This window comes from Triturus cristatus, chromosome 4_2 (assembly GCF_964204655.1).
Source record: "Triturus cristatus chromosome 4_2, aTriCri1.1, whole genome shotgun sequence".
NCBI lineage: Eukaryota > Metazoa > Chordata > Amphibia > Caudata > Salamandridae > Triturus > Triturus cristatus.
The window spans coordinates 421,733,699-421,752,704 of record NC_140586.1 but is presented as its reverse complement, the minus strand read 5'-3'; the positions used below and the strand labels follow the sequence as shown (position 1 = coordinate 421,752,704).

Below are 19,006 nucleotides of genomic sequence, written 5' to 3'. Positions count from 1 at the left end.
TGAAATATTGGTCTGTTCTTTCACCATGTATTGACTAATTGTAGTAATTATTTCTTGTGTGTGTCAATATTGGTTGAATAAAGTTTTATTTGACTTGATAAGGGATTCACACAACAGGCGAATCCAACAAACCCCACCAGCCAGTAGGGGAACACCCCATGCAGGGTCTCAAGACAGGCTGCTAGCAAGCAGCCTCAGAAGACCAGGGCAGAAACACTGATCTGGCAACTGATGCCACAAAACGCACATAACAGCATTGCAATAACAAGGGAAAAAGGGAGGGGGCAAGCTAAGAGTCTGACCCTCCCCAACTAGCCCGAAACCTACGTAAGACCAAATCTGCTTGGGCTTCAAAAAGATGAACCCCATCAAATGGCATGTCAAGCAAGGCTTACTGGACAGCTTCTGGAAATCCAGACAACCAAAGCCACATCTGATGAGCAGTTTGACTGGCTGGTGACCATCTAAATTCAACTCACCCTTGTTGACCTCTGGGAACAAAAGGTAAAAGTTGTGCCAAGGAGTCCCACAAGGCATGGAGTAAGCATCTGAGGACATAAATTGCGTTGGTAGAGTGTAACGCTGCACTAGAGGAGGAAAAAACACGTTTGTCGCAAGAATCCTGCTTCCTGCTTCCTGGACTCCTTGTCGAGGGGGAATGAGGAAGGTTCTCCATCTCAGAGGACACCGTAATGGCCTGGACAATGAAGCTGCGGTGAGTGAGCTGTCGAATAAAGCAAGCGGGGTCCCCTGGGGCTGGCCAATATTTGAGGGTAAAAGTATGGTCTACTGGTACACCTGGCTTAGGTTTTGGCAATGCCCCGAATAAAATATCAGAAAGTGCCTCGCACCCAACTGGCCGGGATGAAGGACCTCAAGAGAGTCAGTAGCCTTCTCCACTGCAGGTAGAGTTAGATGTAAGACATCAGCCACGCTTTAAAAAATTCTGCCAAAGAAGAACTGGCCTCTGAGGCAAGGCCAGGAGGCGATAAAAGAGAGGAAGCAGGCGATTAATCTAGCCTGCTCGCTTCACTCAGCTCAGCAATCCAGCTGTCCAACATAGTAGGACCCACAAGCACTGGCTGCTTTAAGGGGGCTATCCCCTAACGTCCTTCCCCCAACGGCTCTGTATAGACGTCCGCATGGGAAGGTGCATAGGCATCAGACAACATTGGCGCAGATGCAAGGAGCTGAGGCCGACCCTACGAAACACACAGTTGTGTTATGCACTGACTCTGGCTGGGAGTCCTTTGGCACCATAGAAATAGGCACTGGCGGGGTGACCGACGTTACGTCGAAGTCAACCGATGTCACTAGTGGAAGCCCTGAAGGACCGTGCACCAACGCCTCTTTGTCTGAGACTGGACTGCCATCAAGGGCGAACCCGCTGGCGATGATGCAGTTACTGCCCCTACGCCCTCCTTGGGGCTCGCAGGTGTTCCAGAGGGAGACGAGGGCCCAAAGAAGAAATGGAGAGCCCGGTAGTACTCCTGCATCTGGTTCCAGGTCGCCCCACCTCCAGGAAAAGGTGGGATGCGCGGGAGGGACGCTGAAGAGGAGGTAGAAGAGTCTCCGCGATCCACCTCGTGAGTCGAAGGAGCCAGAGAAGGCCGGGACTTCGATCTCTTGTGATGCCGCTTACCATGAGATGCAACCGGAGAATGGGACCGCTGCCGTTGAACACTGGGTGAAGATCGGCGCTCAAGAGAATGACCCCTGAACTGGGAGGATGACCGAATCTGCGGGGAGCTGGAGGCCAGTGACAACCGTGCAGTCAGAAGTTTCATGCGCCACAACCGCAGCGCCTTTGGCTTCAACCGCTGGCAGGCATCACACTCAGTGTCGTGATGCTCACCCAAGCCCCACATACAGATAGAATGTGTGTCCGTACCCGACATATGGCGAGCACAGGACCTACAGGACTTAAACCCATAGGGCAGAGGAATTAAGCACACAGTTTCAAATGAGAAAAGTTAATCACAGAAGGCCGAAAAATGGCCAGAGATGTGCTACTTTGAACCCGCCTGCAGGGCGGAAAAAGGAGAAACTGATGTCAGTGCGCCAGCGGAGGGGACTTATATGGCTCCACTGACGTCAAATACGGAGTCCGACGTCGTACAGAGCCATGCGGCACAACCCCCTGGCGCGCAGAGGTAATGTTGGGAGAAAACCTACAGCTCCAGTCTTACGCCTGGGGAGAATTCAAAAGTTAAGGAATCAGTGGCTAGATGTCTCTATCAGATCACACTAATAAAGCCTTCACAGGCTCAGAGATATTTCTCCACAACAGGCAGGAATAAAATGAAAAGAATATAAATTGGCATGCTGCATCCTGGCTCCCCTCCTTTACAGGAGTGCTTGAACCTAAAATTGGCACTCCGGTTCAGGAGCACTAAGATAAATTGATGTGTCATGTTAGTACAAATATTCTAAAATCACAAATATGCCAAGCTGGAAATCTTATGTATGTAAACCGTGACCTGGATTTTGTTCTCTTGAATCCAAGTGATTTCGTCCAAGGTGTTTTTATAATAGGAAAATGCACAAGACAATAAAAAACATTAGTAGCACTGACTTTCACACTTTAAAGAAGTACCTTGGGCCAAATTTCAATTTTATTCAACTTTAAAAAATAAATTGGTTAAATTCTCTGGAAAAAACACAATGGTAACTCCAATAGTCAAAGTACCAATGGCACCAGAACAAGTTTGTGCATGTTCTGTATAATGTGCATAGGCAATCTTATTTAATACGTAAAATTAGAAGAGTTGGCCCTGCGGACCCTACATTTCGTACATCATGAGTTCCAGTTAATAATGCAAACCACCAATTTAAATTTTGGAATCAATATACTTAGAATATGGTGCTTAAATATTGAATGTCAATCTCAGTATCTCAAATCCCTTCACTGATCATGACATAACCACTCTATTGCACTGCAGTCATAGGATTATTTCTCCCACTGAAGGATGGGCTGAATTGGTCATGTTTAATAGTGCCTTGAATATGATTATAGACTCATACCGTTGATAGACGGAATTCAGCTCTTTCACTCATAGCAAAAGAGTGCTTTTGCTGAGGGAACAAGCATAAAGTGATTGTTCTGCTGTATAGATAATGAGCGGTACAGCCCATGCTCTTCCTGCTGCCTGTAAACAGATCGGCATTCTAAACACAGACAGGAAAATCTCCATATATAGAATTTAAAAGCTCACAAAACAAGTTCATGATAAAGAGACATGGAGCTTGCTTGTCCTCCGACCCCATAAAAAGAAAGAAAGAGCTGAATTCCAACATTATGATTCTAACTAGTAAAAACCCAAAAAACCCTGCTGTTGTATAAAACTTACACATTAAAAGCAATAGGCTGTGCGGAAAGACAAATGTGAAATACTTTTTTTGTGTACCACAAAATTTGATAAACATTCACAAATTCAGATAAATATTGCATTTTTTTGAATACATCAAAGTCCTCCCCCCCCCCCCGCACCCTCCACCCTCCTGGCCCATGTTACCAGTTCACCTTTGCAGGGTATATTTATATACAAAAAAGCAGCAACCATTTCATACAGGGTACATTTTTCAGTCTGAGAACATGATATTTCAGAAAAGAAGACAATGGTTATGCTCCGACTTTCATTAAAAAAAGAAACTTTGCAAAATGTATATAAATTCCATTCACTGGTAAAGGATGCTACTTTGCAAGTAAGACTGTATATTTCTGACCCTGCGATAGTAGGAGAAAAATTGTGTGATGTTATCTACATTTATTAACAAAAGTACAGATTTCTACACTCACAGATATTTTTAAATGCTTATCTTCCTTTATAATCTTGAGAATACTCGTATATAAATTCCGTAATAAAAATGGAGTATAACTAAATGCTCCAGTTTTTTTTTAATACATGAAAACAACCCAAGAAAACATAATGGGCAGGAGTCCTCTGTAAAACCAATATCATTACAAAACATTAAAAGGAAAACAACACATGTGATGCTTTTTTTTACCTACATTGGCAAATACAATTGAAGATGTAAAGGCACTTTGAAAACCCAATATGGTTTGGATCATTAAGTTTGCAAAGTACAAACAGGATTTATGAACATATGACTATGCAGAAGAATGTCAACATGGGTGACATTACGGCATGAAACAAATGTCCAATACATGATAACATTGGTTTTGGGAAGGAAAAGTGGTATGAACTATAAGCAAAACAAAGTATAATGGAATAGATCACAATTATGCTTTTGTACAAAACAAAAATGAAGTACAATAGCAGAGGAACAAAAGGGTTGGTGAGTTGAGAAAAGACAAAACCAATGGTCCAGCACACATTTTTTAATGATTACTCCCCAGAAGTAAATTTCATGAGTAGACAATCGAAGGCAGAAGAGTCTACTTAGTCCAGATGCTTTGTTGATGGTGACTCAGCTTCCAAACGAGGAGCACAATGTTTTAGATCAATACAGTACCAGGAAACTTTGGTCCACAATTCAGAACGTAAGATGTTTCTTACATAACCGCAAAGTCAATCTGTACATAAAGTTGCCTCACCCCAGCCTGTAAAAAAACAAAGAGAAGGAAAAAATATATAAATATGCACATGTCACAGATAGACTAACCAGACATAGCAGGAGGGAAAGGTACACTATAAGTAGGCTTGATAAAACCTCATGGATCATTTGCCAGTGTAGCATCACAGCCTTCTGCCCAGAACTAGAACATTGTGAAAGGCACTGAATCTGAGTCATAACAGGGATGAGGCATTTTAACAACCAAGGCATTAGAGTTATAAAGCGATTTCAACTTTCCAACCACTGTGTGTAGAAAGTTCTCAACTAAAAAGAGAGAAACAGTAAGACAGGCCTTGGAATGCACTTGCAGCCGTTATTTGCCATGAGCCACTAAAGCCTTAAAGCCCACCGTAGTGGGCTCTACCAGTTGGGGAAGGCCTTTAACAAGGGAGTGGGCCTTTAATGGCCGGTAGAGCCCGCTATGGCGGGCTCGAAGGCTATGAGAGCATCCTGTCCTTAGAGGGCAGAATGTTCTAATTTGTAAAAACAAAGGCCTCACGGAGCCCAAGGGAATTAAAATCTCCTCGGGCTCCATGAGGGCTTTGTTCACAGCAAAAGCTGTGAACAAACATTGGAATGTTGCAGCATTGGGCTTCTACCGGCCATTAGAAGCCCAGAGCACTCCATTGTTTTCAATGGATCTCCCAACATCCCAATGTTCTAATACACTTTCTTCAATACAGCACGCAACATTCCCATGTTCTAATCTGATTTGGCGATATCCTTGCCCATTCTTAACTTGCTAGGATGCTTTGAAAAATCATGATCTTTGGTTTATTACAACCACAGGCAATATATCTGGAGTAAGAAGCTGTAGATTACGATTAATTGACATACTATGCCTGGTTTAAGGATCGCAGGCTAAAAAATTTAAATGTTAAGACTCGAGAGCCAAAATGCATATTCATGCTGTTAAAAACAATCATTGCCTGTTCTTTAAAGAGGCTACTCCCTCTTAAATTAATTCTTGAACAGTGTCATGATTCTTGTCTGACAATGTTCTTTCATTGTCAGAAGTTTTTCCCTTCAGAGAGTTGTTTTTTCAGTACAGCACCTCTTACTGCATTCCATGGGTTTCTAAGTGCTGTAACCAGTGTTAGTAATAACAGCTTGATGACACTAAACTTGACAATTGAACAAATTTGACTAGACCTTCCCCAGAGCTCAAACAAAACTCAGATCACTGTTTTTTTCAGTAATGACAGTTCATATCAGGGAGCTATCAAGTCAGTCTCTCCCTCTCATTCCTTTTCTTCATATACTGTCTCGACCTGTAATTAAAAACTATTCAAATTCTCAATTCTTTGCCAGTCCATGTCAGACTTTTACACGTCTTCATTAGTCTAAAGATATGGTCTCAAATACAGTGTCAGTGTACTCTAAATGATATCGAAGAAATTATCTCCACAGTAGTAGTATAATCCTTTTCTTTTGGAAAAAAAATTCATTGTAGTTTTTCAGTATACAAACACTCAGTTGCAACAAGAGACTCCCTAAACAGGGAATCATGAAATTAAACATATGGGGGCCTATTACGATATTGGTCGTAAGGTCTCTAACCTCAGGTCGGAGGCCTTACGACCGACATCTTCGGTTTTAATTCCGACGGGCTGATTTTGATTCAGCTGGTCGGAATTGTTACCAGATGGTTATTATGGGTGGATTCTGCCAGTCGGAACCAGCTTGTAATCCAAATGGACGGTGGTTTACGCCATCCGGATTACAATGCACTGTTTCCGGCAGGGTTTCCATGCCGGACTTTCAGCCATGGAAACCATGTTGGAAAGCGTGTTTGAGGACCCCTAGCAGGGCCCCCTTTCCCTTTCAGCATCCGTTTGGGGGGCCGAGGGGGCACCTATAGTGCCCCCTGTTAATCCCAGGAACCGTGGCAGGGACCTTGAGGTACCTGCCACAGGGTGAAGGGATTAACACCACCTCCCATTTCCCTATTGGAGCATGTACTACGGCCGGTTTAAAGCTGTAACACATGCTTCCATAGGGAAATGTCAGAATGAGACCGAACAGTGTTCCGAGATGCACCCGACATCGTAATAGGCCCCAGAGTGTATAATGGGTGTCAACTCGCGGATGTGCCACGTTGAACATAGGGTATACATCTAGTACAGCAGTACTGTATCAGCAAGTCTTTTCTTATAATGTGTTGTCGCTGTAATCCCCCAACCATTATCCTGTCCCTGATCAGCATTTAATCACACTACTAGCTCCCTGAAAGATAACCAAGGTCCCCATTTTTGTTCGGTGGTTTTGATAACCTTCTAATTGGCATGAACATCCCCTTGGAAGAACGATTCACTCTGATTTTAAAACATAATTCGCCAGTAGCCTTGACTTACTTTCTATTTGCTATGCTATGCTATTATTATTTCCCTTTACTTTGCTTAAAAATAAAGAAATAATAATTTTGCTAACTTGGCTGTACACTATTGGTAGGGACTTATTAGCTATCCTCTTAGGAATTCTTACCACTACTAGTAAGTTGATATTGCAAAAGTGCTGCAGGACCTTATGGAGATGGATCTCAGTTACTTGCACAGAGAGAGGAAAGAAGCCAGTGTGCAGGGCTGCAGCAATTGACCTATAAACACACTGCTTCTAAGTGAGTGGGTTAAAGATACGCCTTCATTAGCAAATGACAAGGTTTTTTTTATTTGCTTTGTGTTGTAGTCATTCTTGCCCTTTACCTCACACCCAACTTTACAAAAAAAATATATCTATCTATATTTGTATATATATATATCTATATCTATATGTATATTCACTGAAAAAACCATAGGTTTCACACATGTTATAGTTAGCGGAAATTTTACTGATAAAAAACCAATAAAATTCCCCCGTTATAGTTAGTGCAGGCAACTATAACTCACGCGACCGCAATCCTCTGCTGATGCTAATACTGTATTTAGACACTTATTTGCCCATGTCTTCTTCCATACATTTTTAGCTATACATATATTACAAATATTTTTTTTTCACAAAGACACATATGTCATCAGCAGAAGATTGCGGTCGCGTGAGTTATAGTTGCCTGCACTAACTATAACGGGGGAATTTCATTGGTTTTTATCAGTAAAATTTCCGCTAACTATAACATGTGTGAAACCTATGGTTTTTTCAGTGAATTTGCAAGGTTTTTTAAATGCTAATTCCTAACTATAACGTGTGTGAAACCTATGTTTTTTTCAGTGAATTTGTACGTTTTTTTAAATGCTAAGTTACTTTACGCCATTCGTGGCGTGCGCGCCCACTTTACGCAGTTAGTGCCGTGCACGCACGGTGGGCACGCGGTGCGCTATGCGCACCGCGTGCCCACGTTACACTAGATGGGCCATGTACGCACGATGCGCTTCGCGCACCGTGCGCACATGGAGGACATATGATGCACTTCGTTTTGAAAGGTAATATTTTAATTTTTCATATATCTTATAAGCCATGCACAAATGGTGCCCTTCGGGCACCATTTGCACACGGGGTGGAGAGAGTGTGGATAATTTTTTTTTTAAATTATTTTTTTTTAAATATTTTAGTTTATCTCATCGCTTATAAGCCATGCACAATTGGTGCCCTGCGGGCACCAATTGCACACGGGGTAGGGAGAGTGTGGATAATTTTTTTTTTTAATATTTTTTTACCGTACGCCTACGGTAAGCGTAATCGGCGAAATTAACGAGAAAATAAAAATTCCGTTTTTGGCCTTGGGGGATCTTTGGGGACTCCCTCAACATGGCTATGTGTGTGGGAGCTATCTAAACAGCCCCTTTACATGTTTTTGTGCTTTGTTTTATAATCCACACTCTCAGTGCGAGAGAGAAAATGGCGGCCGCCGCTTCCTGGTTTCGGCCGATTCGAATGTTTACTAAGATCTAAGAGCCAATCAGAATCGCGCTCGCGCACGCCACCGTACGCGTACGGTAAGCGTACCGTAAGCGCACCGTAAGCTGGCTCAGATATATATATTGATTTAAAGGCTATTTTCTCAGAATCTACTGAACAGATTTACACCAAACCTACAAAAGGCACTTCCTTGACCTGAGGACTACCTCTCTGCCAAATTTCTAGTAATTCTGTTCAGCCGTTCGGGCTGTAGCCCTGTCTAAAGGTCCTATGGAAAAATGCATGGGAAAAACGCGTTTTGGGACCCCCCTTTTATCTCAGCCCCCGCTTGACGAATCCCCCCGAGACTTTCAGGGTAGGAGCGGAGCGTAGCGCCCCACCTATTTTAAAAAATTCGCGAGGATTCGTCGACCGGCGCCAAAGTTATTCAAAATAGAATGTTGCGGATTTCCTATGGAAACGTGGTCCTAACTATAACTACCTACTGGCGACCGCCAGTAGGTAATATCTATATATATCTATATTTGCTAAAAGATAGGTTTCAGGGACGTTATAGTTATAAATTAGCATTTAAAAAACATTTGAAATTCACTGAAAAAACCATAGGTTTCAGGGACGTTATAGTTAGCTGCACATTTCACTCGTACAAAACCATAGAAATTTGGCCGTTTTAGTTAGTTGAGCTAACTACAACTCAAGCCCCCACAATGCACTGCTGATGACATCACAGATTACATCATTCATGACATGGTCAGTGACATCACTGATGACATCACTGATGACATCTCAAATACTCAGGCAACCAATCAATAACCCATATAGACACTCATTTGGCTACTCATCAACCAATGGAGCAGCTTACACAGCAATAGACAGACTGATACAGACATTCACACAGTTTAGTCACTAACCCATGCATTCAGCAAGACAGATTTAATCACTCACTTATACAGTCAGTCACGCACCTACTAAATCCTCCATCCACACACTTATACACCCACTCGTTCTTTAATATATCTTGGCCAATGTATTTATAAAACATATTTAAACTTTACAGAAACACACAGTCACTGGATGATGTCATCAGTGATGTCACTGACCATGTCATGAATGATGTGATATGTGACGTCATCAGCAGTGCATTGTAGGGGCGTGAGTTATAGTTAGCTGAACTAACTATAACGAACGAGTAAAATGTGCAACTAACTATAACGTCCCTGAAGCCTATGGTTCTTTCAGTAAATTTCAAAGGTTTCTCAAAAGCTAATTTGTAACTATAAAGTCCCTGAAACCTATGGTTTTTTCAGTGAATTTCAAAGGTTTTTAAAATGATAATTTGTAACTATAACATCCCTGAAACCTATGTTTTTTTTAGTGAATTTCAAAGGTTTTTTAAATGCTAATTTCTAATTATAATGTTCATTAAACCTATGGTTTTTTCAGTGATTTTAAATTATGATTCCATTCTCAACCTGGTGAAAAAAGTTGATATTGGCCGTTTTCCAGCAATAGATTCCGCCCAAAAAAAATTGCCACAAATGAGAGCAACAACTAACGCTAATAATAATAAGAAAACAGGCGATAAGCCTTGTTAGCAGTAGGAATGTAACATCTGCCTCTAACTGGTGTAAAGTAGGACGACTACCTATAGTGTGAAAGGGAGCGCAGCCCAGAATCACATCTGAAGACCAACTCATGTCATAGAGCTACTGATCATGCACCTCCCACACCCAAGAAGGCCATAAAACCCACTACCACCACCCTCAGGACCTCCACCCGGACCACCCCCCCCAACTACCACCGAGGCAGCGCACAACAGGACAGCGAACCTTCCAAAAACGACATGGCCCCTAAACCACACAATAGCTGAATGTTGAGAGATGTGGCAACCAAAGATGTGTGAAGGACGCAAGTCACCCACCAATAATAATGCACACAATACCAAGTGTAGCGGTCATGTGCTGGAAAGACCTCACTATGCAGAGCACAAACCTCTCCATGAGTACAGATACTGCTGGTGCTTCTAGTGTTGTGGACAGTGGACGCAACTATGTTACCTCAGACAGTGGGGAAGATCTCTGTCATGTACCTGTATCGTCGTCCCCTGTAAGCGGAAGTGCAGTGGGCTGGTCCAACATACGCAACTCCAGCGTAGAAGTGTGAATAAACAGGCCGGGGCTCTGGGCGTGGTTTACTTGTGTGAAGGCCAACGTGTCTGCCACAGCTGCGGTCCTTACCCTGCCACGTGGCTGCCGCCATGTCCTCCTCGACACCGGCCCCCTGCAAACACAGCGGCACAGCACCGCAGACTTATGTCTGTACAGACTACTGCCTTCGAACTACACTGCGGGCAGCAGAGCTCACAATTTCGATGGAGTGGCGATTGCAGATTACGCAGTCCAGTAGGCAAGACACATTTCTCCCAGTGCGGCCCGCCCGGACCACGTATCATCGCAGGCTGCGTACACTCTGAGCGCCAGAAAGTACCACTAACTCAGTGCACCACAAGTCAATGCCACGTGGCCTTATTAAGGCAGAATTCATTAGACAAAAGACATTGCTACCAGTGCGGCCCGCCTGGACCACGCATCATCGCAGGGTAAGCACACGTCGAGTGCTTCAGGTGCCACTAACTCACTGCACTACAAGTCATCGCCACGTAGCCTTATTAAGGCAGAATTCATTAGACAAAAGACATTGCTACCAGTGTGGCCCACCCGGACCACGCATCAACGCAGGGTGCACACACGCTGAGTGCTTCAGGTGCTACTAACTCACTGCACCACAAGTCATCGCCACGAGCCTTATTAAGGCAGAATTCATTAGACAAAGGACACTGCTACCAGTGCGGCCCGCCCGGACCACGCATCATCGCAGGCTCCGCATGTGCAGGTTGCTTCAGGTGCCACTAAGTGTGCAGCTCAACTCAACGCCACGTGGCTGTGGGTCCTTGCTGACCGCTGCCTCCGGCCTACACTGTGGTCAGCAGGGCTCACAATTAAAATTGAGTCTTGATTCATTAATTACAGAGTCCAGTAGGCAACTAACTACAACATCTTCGAAGCCTAAATAATATCCTTTTAGTATCCTTGCTTCAAGAACTTTTTGATATCAATTATACCTTTAATATAATGACCAAATTCATCTTGCAGGTCCAAAGGAACACTGAATGGCAGTCTACACTGCGGACAGCAGAGCTCATAGTTCGAATTCAGTTTTGATTTATTTATTGCAGAGTGAACTGTACTCTATATCTTTGGATTTTCTCAAGAGGAAGTCACAAAAAGCATTCCTCGATGTCTGTGCTGACTACTGCCTTCGATCTACACTGCGGACAGCAGGGCTCACAATTCAGATGGAGTTGCGATTGCAGATGACGCAGTCCAGTAGGCAAGAGACATTGCTCCCAGTGCGGCCTGCCCACACAACGCATCATCGTTGGCTGCGCACACGCTGAGTGCCACACCTACCACTAACTCTATACAGCTCAAGTCAACGCCACGTGGCTGTGGACCCTTCCTGACCACTGCCTACGGTCTACACTGCGGTCAGCAGGGCTCACAATTCAAGATTAGTATTGATGCAAATTGTGTAAGAGACCATAATCGGTTAAGAAAACCAAATGCTCCCAATCTGTGCAGCTAAAGTCAACGCCACGTGGCTGTGGGCCTTTTGCTGACCGCTGCCTCCGACCTACACTGTGGTCAGCAGGGCTCACAATTCAAATTCAGTCTTGATTCATGAATTTCAGAGTCCAGTAGGCAACTAACTATAACGTCCCCGAAACGTACACATTTCAGCAATGTATTCCATACATATTTCATCTTTAGTTACCTACACTGCGGTTAGCAGAGTTCACAATTTACATTGAGACATGATTTATTAATTGCAGACAGAATTGTACTCTATGTCCTCGGATTTTGTCAGGAGGAAGTGACAAAAAGCATTCTTTGATGTCTGTGCTGACTACTGCCATTATTAAGGACTGCAGGGCTCACAATTCAGATCGAGTTGCGATTGCAGATGACGCAGTCCAGTAGGCAACAGACATTGCTACCAGTGCGGCCCTACCGGACCACGCATCATTGCTAGCTGTGCACACGCGGAATGCTTCTGATGCCCCTACCTCAGTGCACCACAACTCATGGACCGTTTATGATAGAATCTTTTGTGTACGATTGTATGATCTGCTGTACCTACCTCAGTGTGCCACAAGTCATGAACCCTTTACGATAGAATCTTTTGTGTATTATTTCACATCTGCTGCCCCTAACTTAGTGCAGCACAAGTCATGGACCCTTTATGACTGAATCTCTATGTGTGATCCGATGATTACTGTTGTACTTGTTACCAGCACCACCCAACACGCATCCAGCACAGACGTCACTGGACATGTGACCCTGGCAATAAAAAGGAGTCGCACGCACGTGCCCGTACCCAGTTCCACTATCTATCTGTGTCCATGTGTTCGTTATGTATGCAACATGCTGCCCCTGGGCCCTACCACATTACATTGTGCTCTGGACAGCGTATGCAACCAACTTACCTTTGACAGTGGGAGAAAACTTTGGTTATGTAACTTTGACTCAGTCATTGTACAAGTACGTACGAAGAGACTGGATGATTAGATTACTGCAAGGAGAGTGTATAGTGAATGTATAAGTGTGTGGGGATTGGAGGAGTGATTGTATAAGTACATATGTTGGCGCGGCCTAACTCCGACAATGAGCTTGTCTAATTGGCTGCCCTCCATGTCCCAAAAACTGAAATTTGGGCTTTGCATGGCCCTGTATTGCTACAGCTGCAATACTCCACTCAATGTGCAATAAACATTCACATCCACACAGATGTGTCATGTCCACCATCTTTCTTGTGTGGAACTATGGATGAATGTAGGGTCACTGATTCCCCGTACCTTTCATGTTGGCCATGTTGTGGGACTTGGCTCACAGAGTGACACATTGACGATTGTGACACGGGAGACGGCAGCACTACAAGAAGAAGACCCGCATGGCATCAGTTGATACCTCATACAGCTCTCGATGGAGCCATGCCCATAGCTCCGGAGCCATTCCTCACAGCCTCACGTAGGACTGGCATACACCAGGCCAGCCCACTCTACTTACGCTTACAGGGAAGGACAACAACGCTACAAGGCACAGATTTTCATTGCAATGATCTGCTGGTCACACCCTAGCTGTCAGTACGTCACAGCCACTCCCTCACGGCTAGTATACACCCACACCACACCCATCCAGCACAGGCGTCACAGGACACATGACCCTCCCAATAAAAAAGACCGGGCGCACGTGCTCGACGCCATTTCAGAGTTGCTTGCACCGGATGCACTGCGGCCGGCACAGGCACACCAGCACGGGATGGTGACTTTCGGTCCACTGAGGTACAGGTACCGTAACTGCTGAGCGGGTGTGCAGTCTGTGGTGATGGCCTGTCCCGGCGGTCAGGACAGCTCAGGTTTTGTGTGCCCTGCTGGACCGCTGTGTAGGCCTGAATCATCAGACAGCGTAGGCCTACCGCCATGTGGCATCGCCTCGCTGGTCACTGAGTTAGTGGCACCGCAAGGGCTGAGCAGGTGTGCAACCTGCGATGATAGGTGCACTGGTATGTCCTCTGCCATGGCAAAATCAAGACGCAGCACCAAATGTGAGACCTGGCGGTCTGCAGAGCAGGGCTGCATGATATGCAGGGTGCCCTATCCGCGAAAAGGTGAGCAGTGAGGCCTGGGTGCGCAGGGACGGACAGACACCTCTGGGCGGTGGGAGTGGATGATGTGCAACAGCCTGGATGCACAAATGCGGAACAGCGATTTAGGCGTGCGCAGTCATATATACTCTGCCATTACTAATTCTGTACCATGTTTCAGATGTGGGAGCTTGAGGGCTCCACTAGGTCCCGGCAACTGGTTGGAGACACAGCGGTAGCATAAAGGTGAGATGTGAGGGTTTTGTCCACAGTATGGGCACTCACTGTCGCTCTTCATCTCTTCCTTTCTCACCTTCACACTCTTTCTCTCTCTCTTCCTCTCACACTATTACTCTCTTTCCCTCTCTCTTCCTCACACTCTTTCTCTCTCTCTCTTCCTCTCTCAGTTTCTCTCTCTTCATCTCTCTCACTCTTTCTCTCTGTCTTCCTCTTCCTCTTTCTCTCTTCCTCTCACTGTTTGTCTCTTACTTCCTCGCACTCTTTCTTTCTTTCTGTCTTCCTCTCACTCTTTCTTTCTTTCGCTATCTCTCTTTCTATCTCCTTTGATGGACGCATGACGCACAATCTTATCTTGCTTTTATCTAACCGGCTGTGATTCACGAATCAACGTCGTCCCCCCTCCCCACAAAACCACCACAGCTGAACGCGTGTAGAACCTAAGATGATGCGTGGCCATCCTGACAACGCCTGAGAAAGTTGCTTCGGCACGTGGTGGACCCTCTTACATACACGCCGATGGCGGAAGGTGAGCAGAGGGGCTTCTTTCCGCAGCAGCGGGCAGTCACCTCTGGGCGGTGGGAGTGGATAGTGTGCAGCAGCCTGGGCTCACAAGAGCGCACAGACACCTCCAAGCAGAGGGAGTGGATGGGCTGTAGCAGCTTCAGTGTGCATTGACGAAACAGAGAATTAGGCGTGTGCAGTTGTATGTACTCTGCAATTACGAATTCTATACTATCTTTCGGATGACTAAACTTGAGGGTGCACTATGTCCCGGCACGTGGTTGGAGACACACCGGTGGCACAAAGGAGAGCTGCGAAGATTTTCACAAGTGTCAACACTCCCTCTCCCTCTTTCTTTCTCCCTCTCTCACACTTTCTCTCTTTCTCTGTCTCTTCCTCTCTCTCATTCTTTCTTTCTCTCTCTTCTTCTCTCTCTCTCTCTCTTCCTCTCTCTCTCTTCCTCTCTCTCACACTTCCTCTGTCTCTTTCCTTGTATCTTATTGTTTCTCTCTTTCTCGGTCTTCCTCTCCCTCACTCTTTCTCTGTCTTCCTCTCTCTAACTCTTTCTCTGTCTTCCTCTCTCTCACTCTTTCACCTCCTCTCTCTCACTCTGTCTCTCTTCCTCTCTCTCACTCTTCCTCTCTTTCACACTGTTTCTTTCTTTCTCTTCCTTGTATCTCACTTTCTCACTCTTTCTTTATCTTCCTCTCTCTCTTTCTTTGTTTCTCTCTCTCCCTCTCATTCCTTTTTCTCCTTTGCTGGACGCATGACGCACCATCTTATCTTTCTTTTTGTCTTGCAGGCTGTGATTCACAAATGGTCCAGCGATGACACGACATGGCTGTACATAGTTTTATTTGGTTTTTTTTGTTTTAATAAAACGTTTTATATGTAAATCCATACATGACTAAGATTCTTATTTGTCCAACCTCACAAGCATCTTCTTACTAATAATAAACATTACCCCATTTTTTACGATCCAGATTCCCTAACGTGACTGTCACATTTGTTTGTGGGGGGGTGAGGGGGGATGGCGGACAAGGAGCAACTGCTGGGGGATGTCGGAGCAGTGTTGGGTGTCCGACCTGCATTATCGTTGCCTCCATTGCATCTGTTCTCAGAGACATTCAAGCCGGCGGGCTGGCTCGTAGATGAAGAGCTACGCACTGACTGGCAGGCCCATAGAGGGAGAACCAGCTCGCAGAGGAACACCTGCGGGCCGACTGGTATAGGGAAAGGTGCGGGCCATCGGCTTCCAAAGGGACAGCTGCGGAACAGTGATGTGGGGAGAGGGACCGTGAAGAGCGTATCTCGCAGAGAGACCTGCGATATATTTCAAGTCTTGGCTTCACAGATACAACTGTGGGCCCGAGAACACGCACCCGAAGAGCTGTGAGCCGACAAGTGCTTTGCAGAGGGAGACTTGCGGGCCCAAGAATGTTGTTGGAGGTAAGCTGTTGATGGGGGAAAAGGGTGCGGTACCTGCTGATCTAGGGAGACGCAGCGTGAAAAGGGGATCTCACACAGACAGAGCTCCGGTATATTAAATTGCCCCCGGGACCTTTCTTTTATATTTTCACTCGATGCGAGGCACAAGATGGCTGATAACACTTCCTGGTTTGAAGTGTTAGCAGCCAATCGGAGAACACTTCCTGGTTTGAAGTGTTAACAGCCAATCAGAGGCAAGCTTGTGCTCGGGAGTTAGGCACCGTCCAGATATATATATCTTTTTTCCTTTAATATCTCAAAAACTACTGAACGGATTTACACCATTTCAACAAAAGCGTGCTGTCTGGACGAAGACCTTTCTCCCAGCCAAATTTGGCGAAATTCCGTTCAGCAGTTTGACCTGTAGCCTTGTCTAACGTTTCCTATGGAAAATGCATTGAGAAAACACTTTTTCGGACCCCCCTTTATTCTCAGCCCCCCCTTGACCAATCACCCTGTAATATGTCTTTGCAGCTGGATGGCTCAGTTTGTGGGTGCAAATATCTCGCAATCAACTTGCTTTCAATTAACAACCAACCTTGTACGTTTCAATACACCCCTAAACTTTCAAGATAGGAGATGATCAAAGAGAGAAATGTTTTGGAAAATTTTGCAAAGATTCGTCAAACGACACCAAAGTTATCAGCACATGGAGGACTCCAGGAGGGTGGCCCCCCCCAACATTAGTGTAGGTCTTGGGGATACCAGCGGGCTCCCGCAGCCCCAGCGAGCCCCCCCTATTATTTTTTAAGAAATGCCCCCAGGACCTAGTCCACCCCGGGGTCTCATTAAAGTAAAACGCGGGAAGCCGAGACCCTAGCGCGAATTGCGCCGATATATATATATTTTTTAATGCTTTCTTTGGCCCCGAGGGTCCTTCTGGGAACCCCTGAGCAGGCCTAGGGGGTCAGGGTGTTTCTAACCTGTCCCCTTCTCTTGTTTTATACCTTTGTTTCTCTGTTTTCTGGTGACTTGCTTCTACCGAGTCACAAGATGGCTGCCAACACTTCCTGGTTTGGAGTGATGACAGCGAATCACAGTGAAGCTCGTGCACGGGACTTAGGCTCCGCCCAAAAATCAAAACTTTTATTTTTCTAATTTCTCAGCAACTACTGATTTACACCATTTAAAATAAAAGGTCGCTTTCTGATCCAAGCAGTACCTTTTTGCCAAATTTGGGGTAATTCCGTTCAGTAGTTTCGGCTCTAGCCTTGCACAAAGTTTCCTATGGGAAATTTATTTTTTGACTCTTATTCTTTGAATTGCTCAAAAACTAATGAACGGATTTACACCATTTAAAAACAAGATTGCTTTCTGAACCAAGCTCTACCTTTCTGCCAAATTTGGGGTAATTCCGTTCAGCAGTTCGGGCTGTAGCTCGTCGCAATATTTCCTATGGAAGTTAACATGGGGGAAACGCGTTTTGGGACCCCCTTTTTTCTCAGCCCCCACTTGACCAATCACCCCCAAACTTTCAGGATAGGAGCTGACCTGGATAGGCTTTTTTTGGGGGGAGAATTTCACAAAGATTCGTCAAACGACGCCAAAGATATTAGCAAATCAAAAAATGCTTTCCTATGGAAACTAGGTTGTAACTATAACTACCTACTGGCGACTGCCATCTCAGCAAGCCCCTTGTTAACCAGTAGTTGACTGCCCCCAGGTGATATATATATATATATATATATATATATATATATCTATCCTACAAGTCCCAGGATACCTTCAGACTGAATACAGATCCAACCCACCTAGAGGCAGTCAACTACTGGTTAACAAGGGGCTTGCTGAGATGACGTTATCACTGCCACTGACCAGCCGGTCCGTGAACAAGAAGCAGGAGCTTTGAAACGCGTTGGACCTTTCTGAACATTGAACATTGAAATGAAATTCGGTTGCGATGCAATAAAGGACCTTCTTGAAAGCTAAGGGGGCCCGCTTCTGTCTCTTGAGTGCATCTCCGAGCAAGTGGCAATCCTTTTTGAAAATATATTACGGCCAGCCTCGGTCGTGGAGTTTGCACTGCCACATATATATGGACTGTAGCGATATACTTGCATTTCGCAAAATACAGAGGAGACAAAGTTGTGCTTTAAATTAAACCGTAATTCATTTCATACCTACTGGAGGTTTAATACTTTGATACTTATGTTTTGTGGCAGGAACGCTCAATCCTACAAGTCCCAGGATACCTTCAGACTGAATACAGATCCAACCCACCTGGGGGCAGTCAACTACTGGTTAACAAGGGGCTTGCTGAGATGACGTTATCACTGCCACTGACCAGCCGGTCCGTGAACAAGAAGCAGGAGCTTTGAAACGCGTTGGACCTTTCTGAACATTGAAATGAAATTCGGTTGCGATGCAATAAAGGACCTTCTTGAAAGCTAAGGGGGCCCGCTTCTGTCTCTTGAGTGCATCTCCGAGCAAGTGGCAATCCTTTTTGAAAATATATTACGCCCAGCCTCGGTCGTGGAGTTTGCACCGCCACATATATATGGACTGTAGCGATATACTTGCATTTCGCAAAATACAGAGAAGACGAAGTTGTGCTTTAAATTAAACCGTAATTCATTTCATACCTACTGGAGGTTTAATACTTTGATACTTATGTTTTGTGGCAGGAACGCTCAATCCTACAAGT

At 45.0% G+C, this 19,006-nt stretch overlaps 1 protein-coding gene across 1 annotated transcript in view; it reads right to left on the bottom strand.

The window, feature by feature from the left end:
- Positions 1–2,593: 2,593 nt before the first annotated feature.
- The window catches only part of SLC30A7 (solute carrier family 30 member 7), a 225,300-nt gene continuing 208,887 nt past the window's right edge, over positions 2,594–19,006 (bottom strand). Inside the window, exon 11 of the mRNA XM_085601904.1 lies at positions 2,594–4,564. Coding sequence (XP_085458030.1) covers positions 4,517–4,564 — 48 coding nt within the window. The 3' untranslated portion in view covers positions 2,594–4,516. The remainder of the gene's footprint in view (positions 4,565–19,006) is intronic.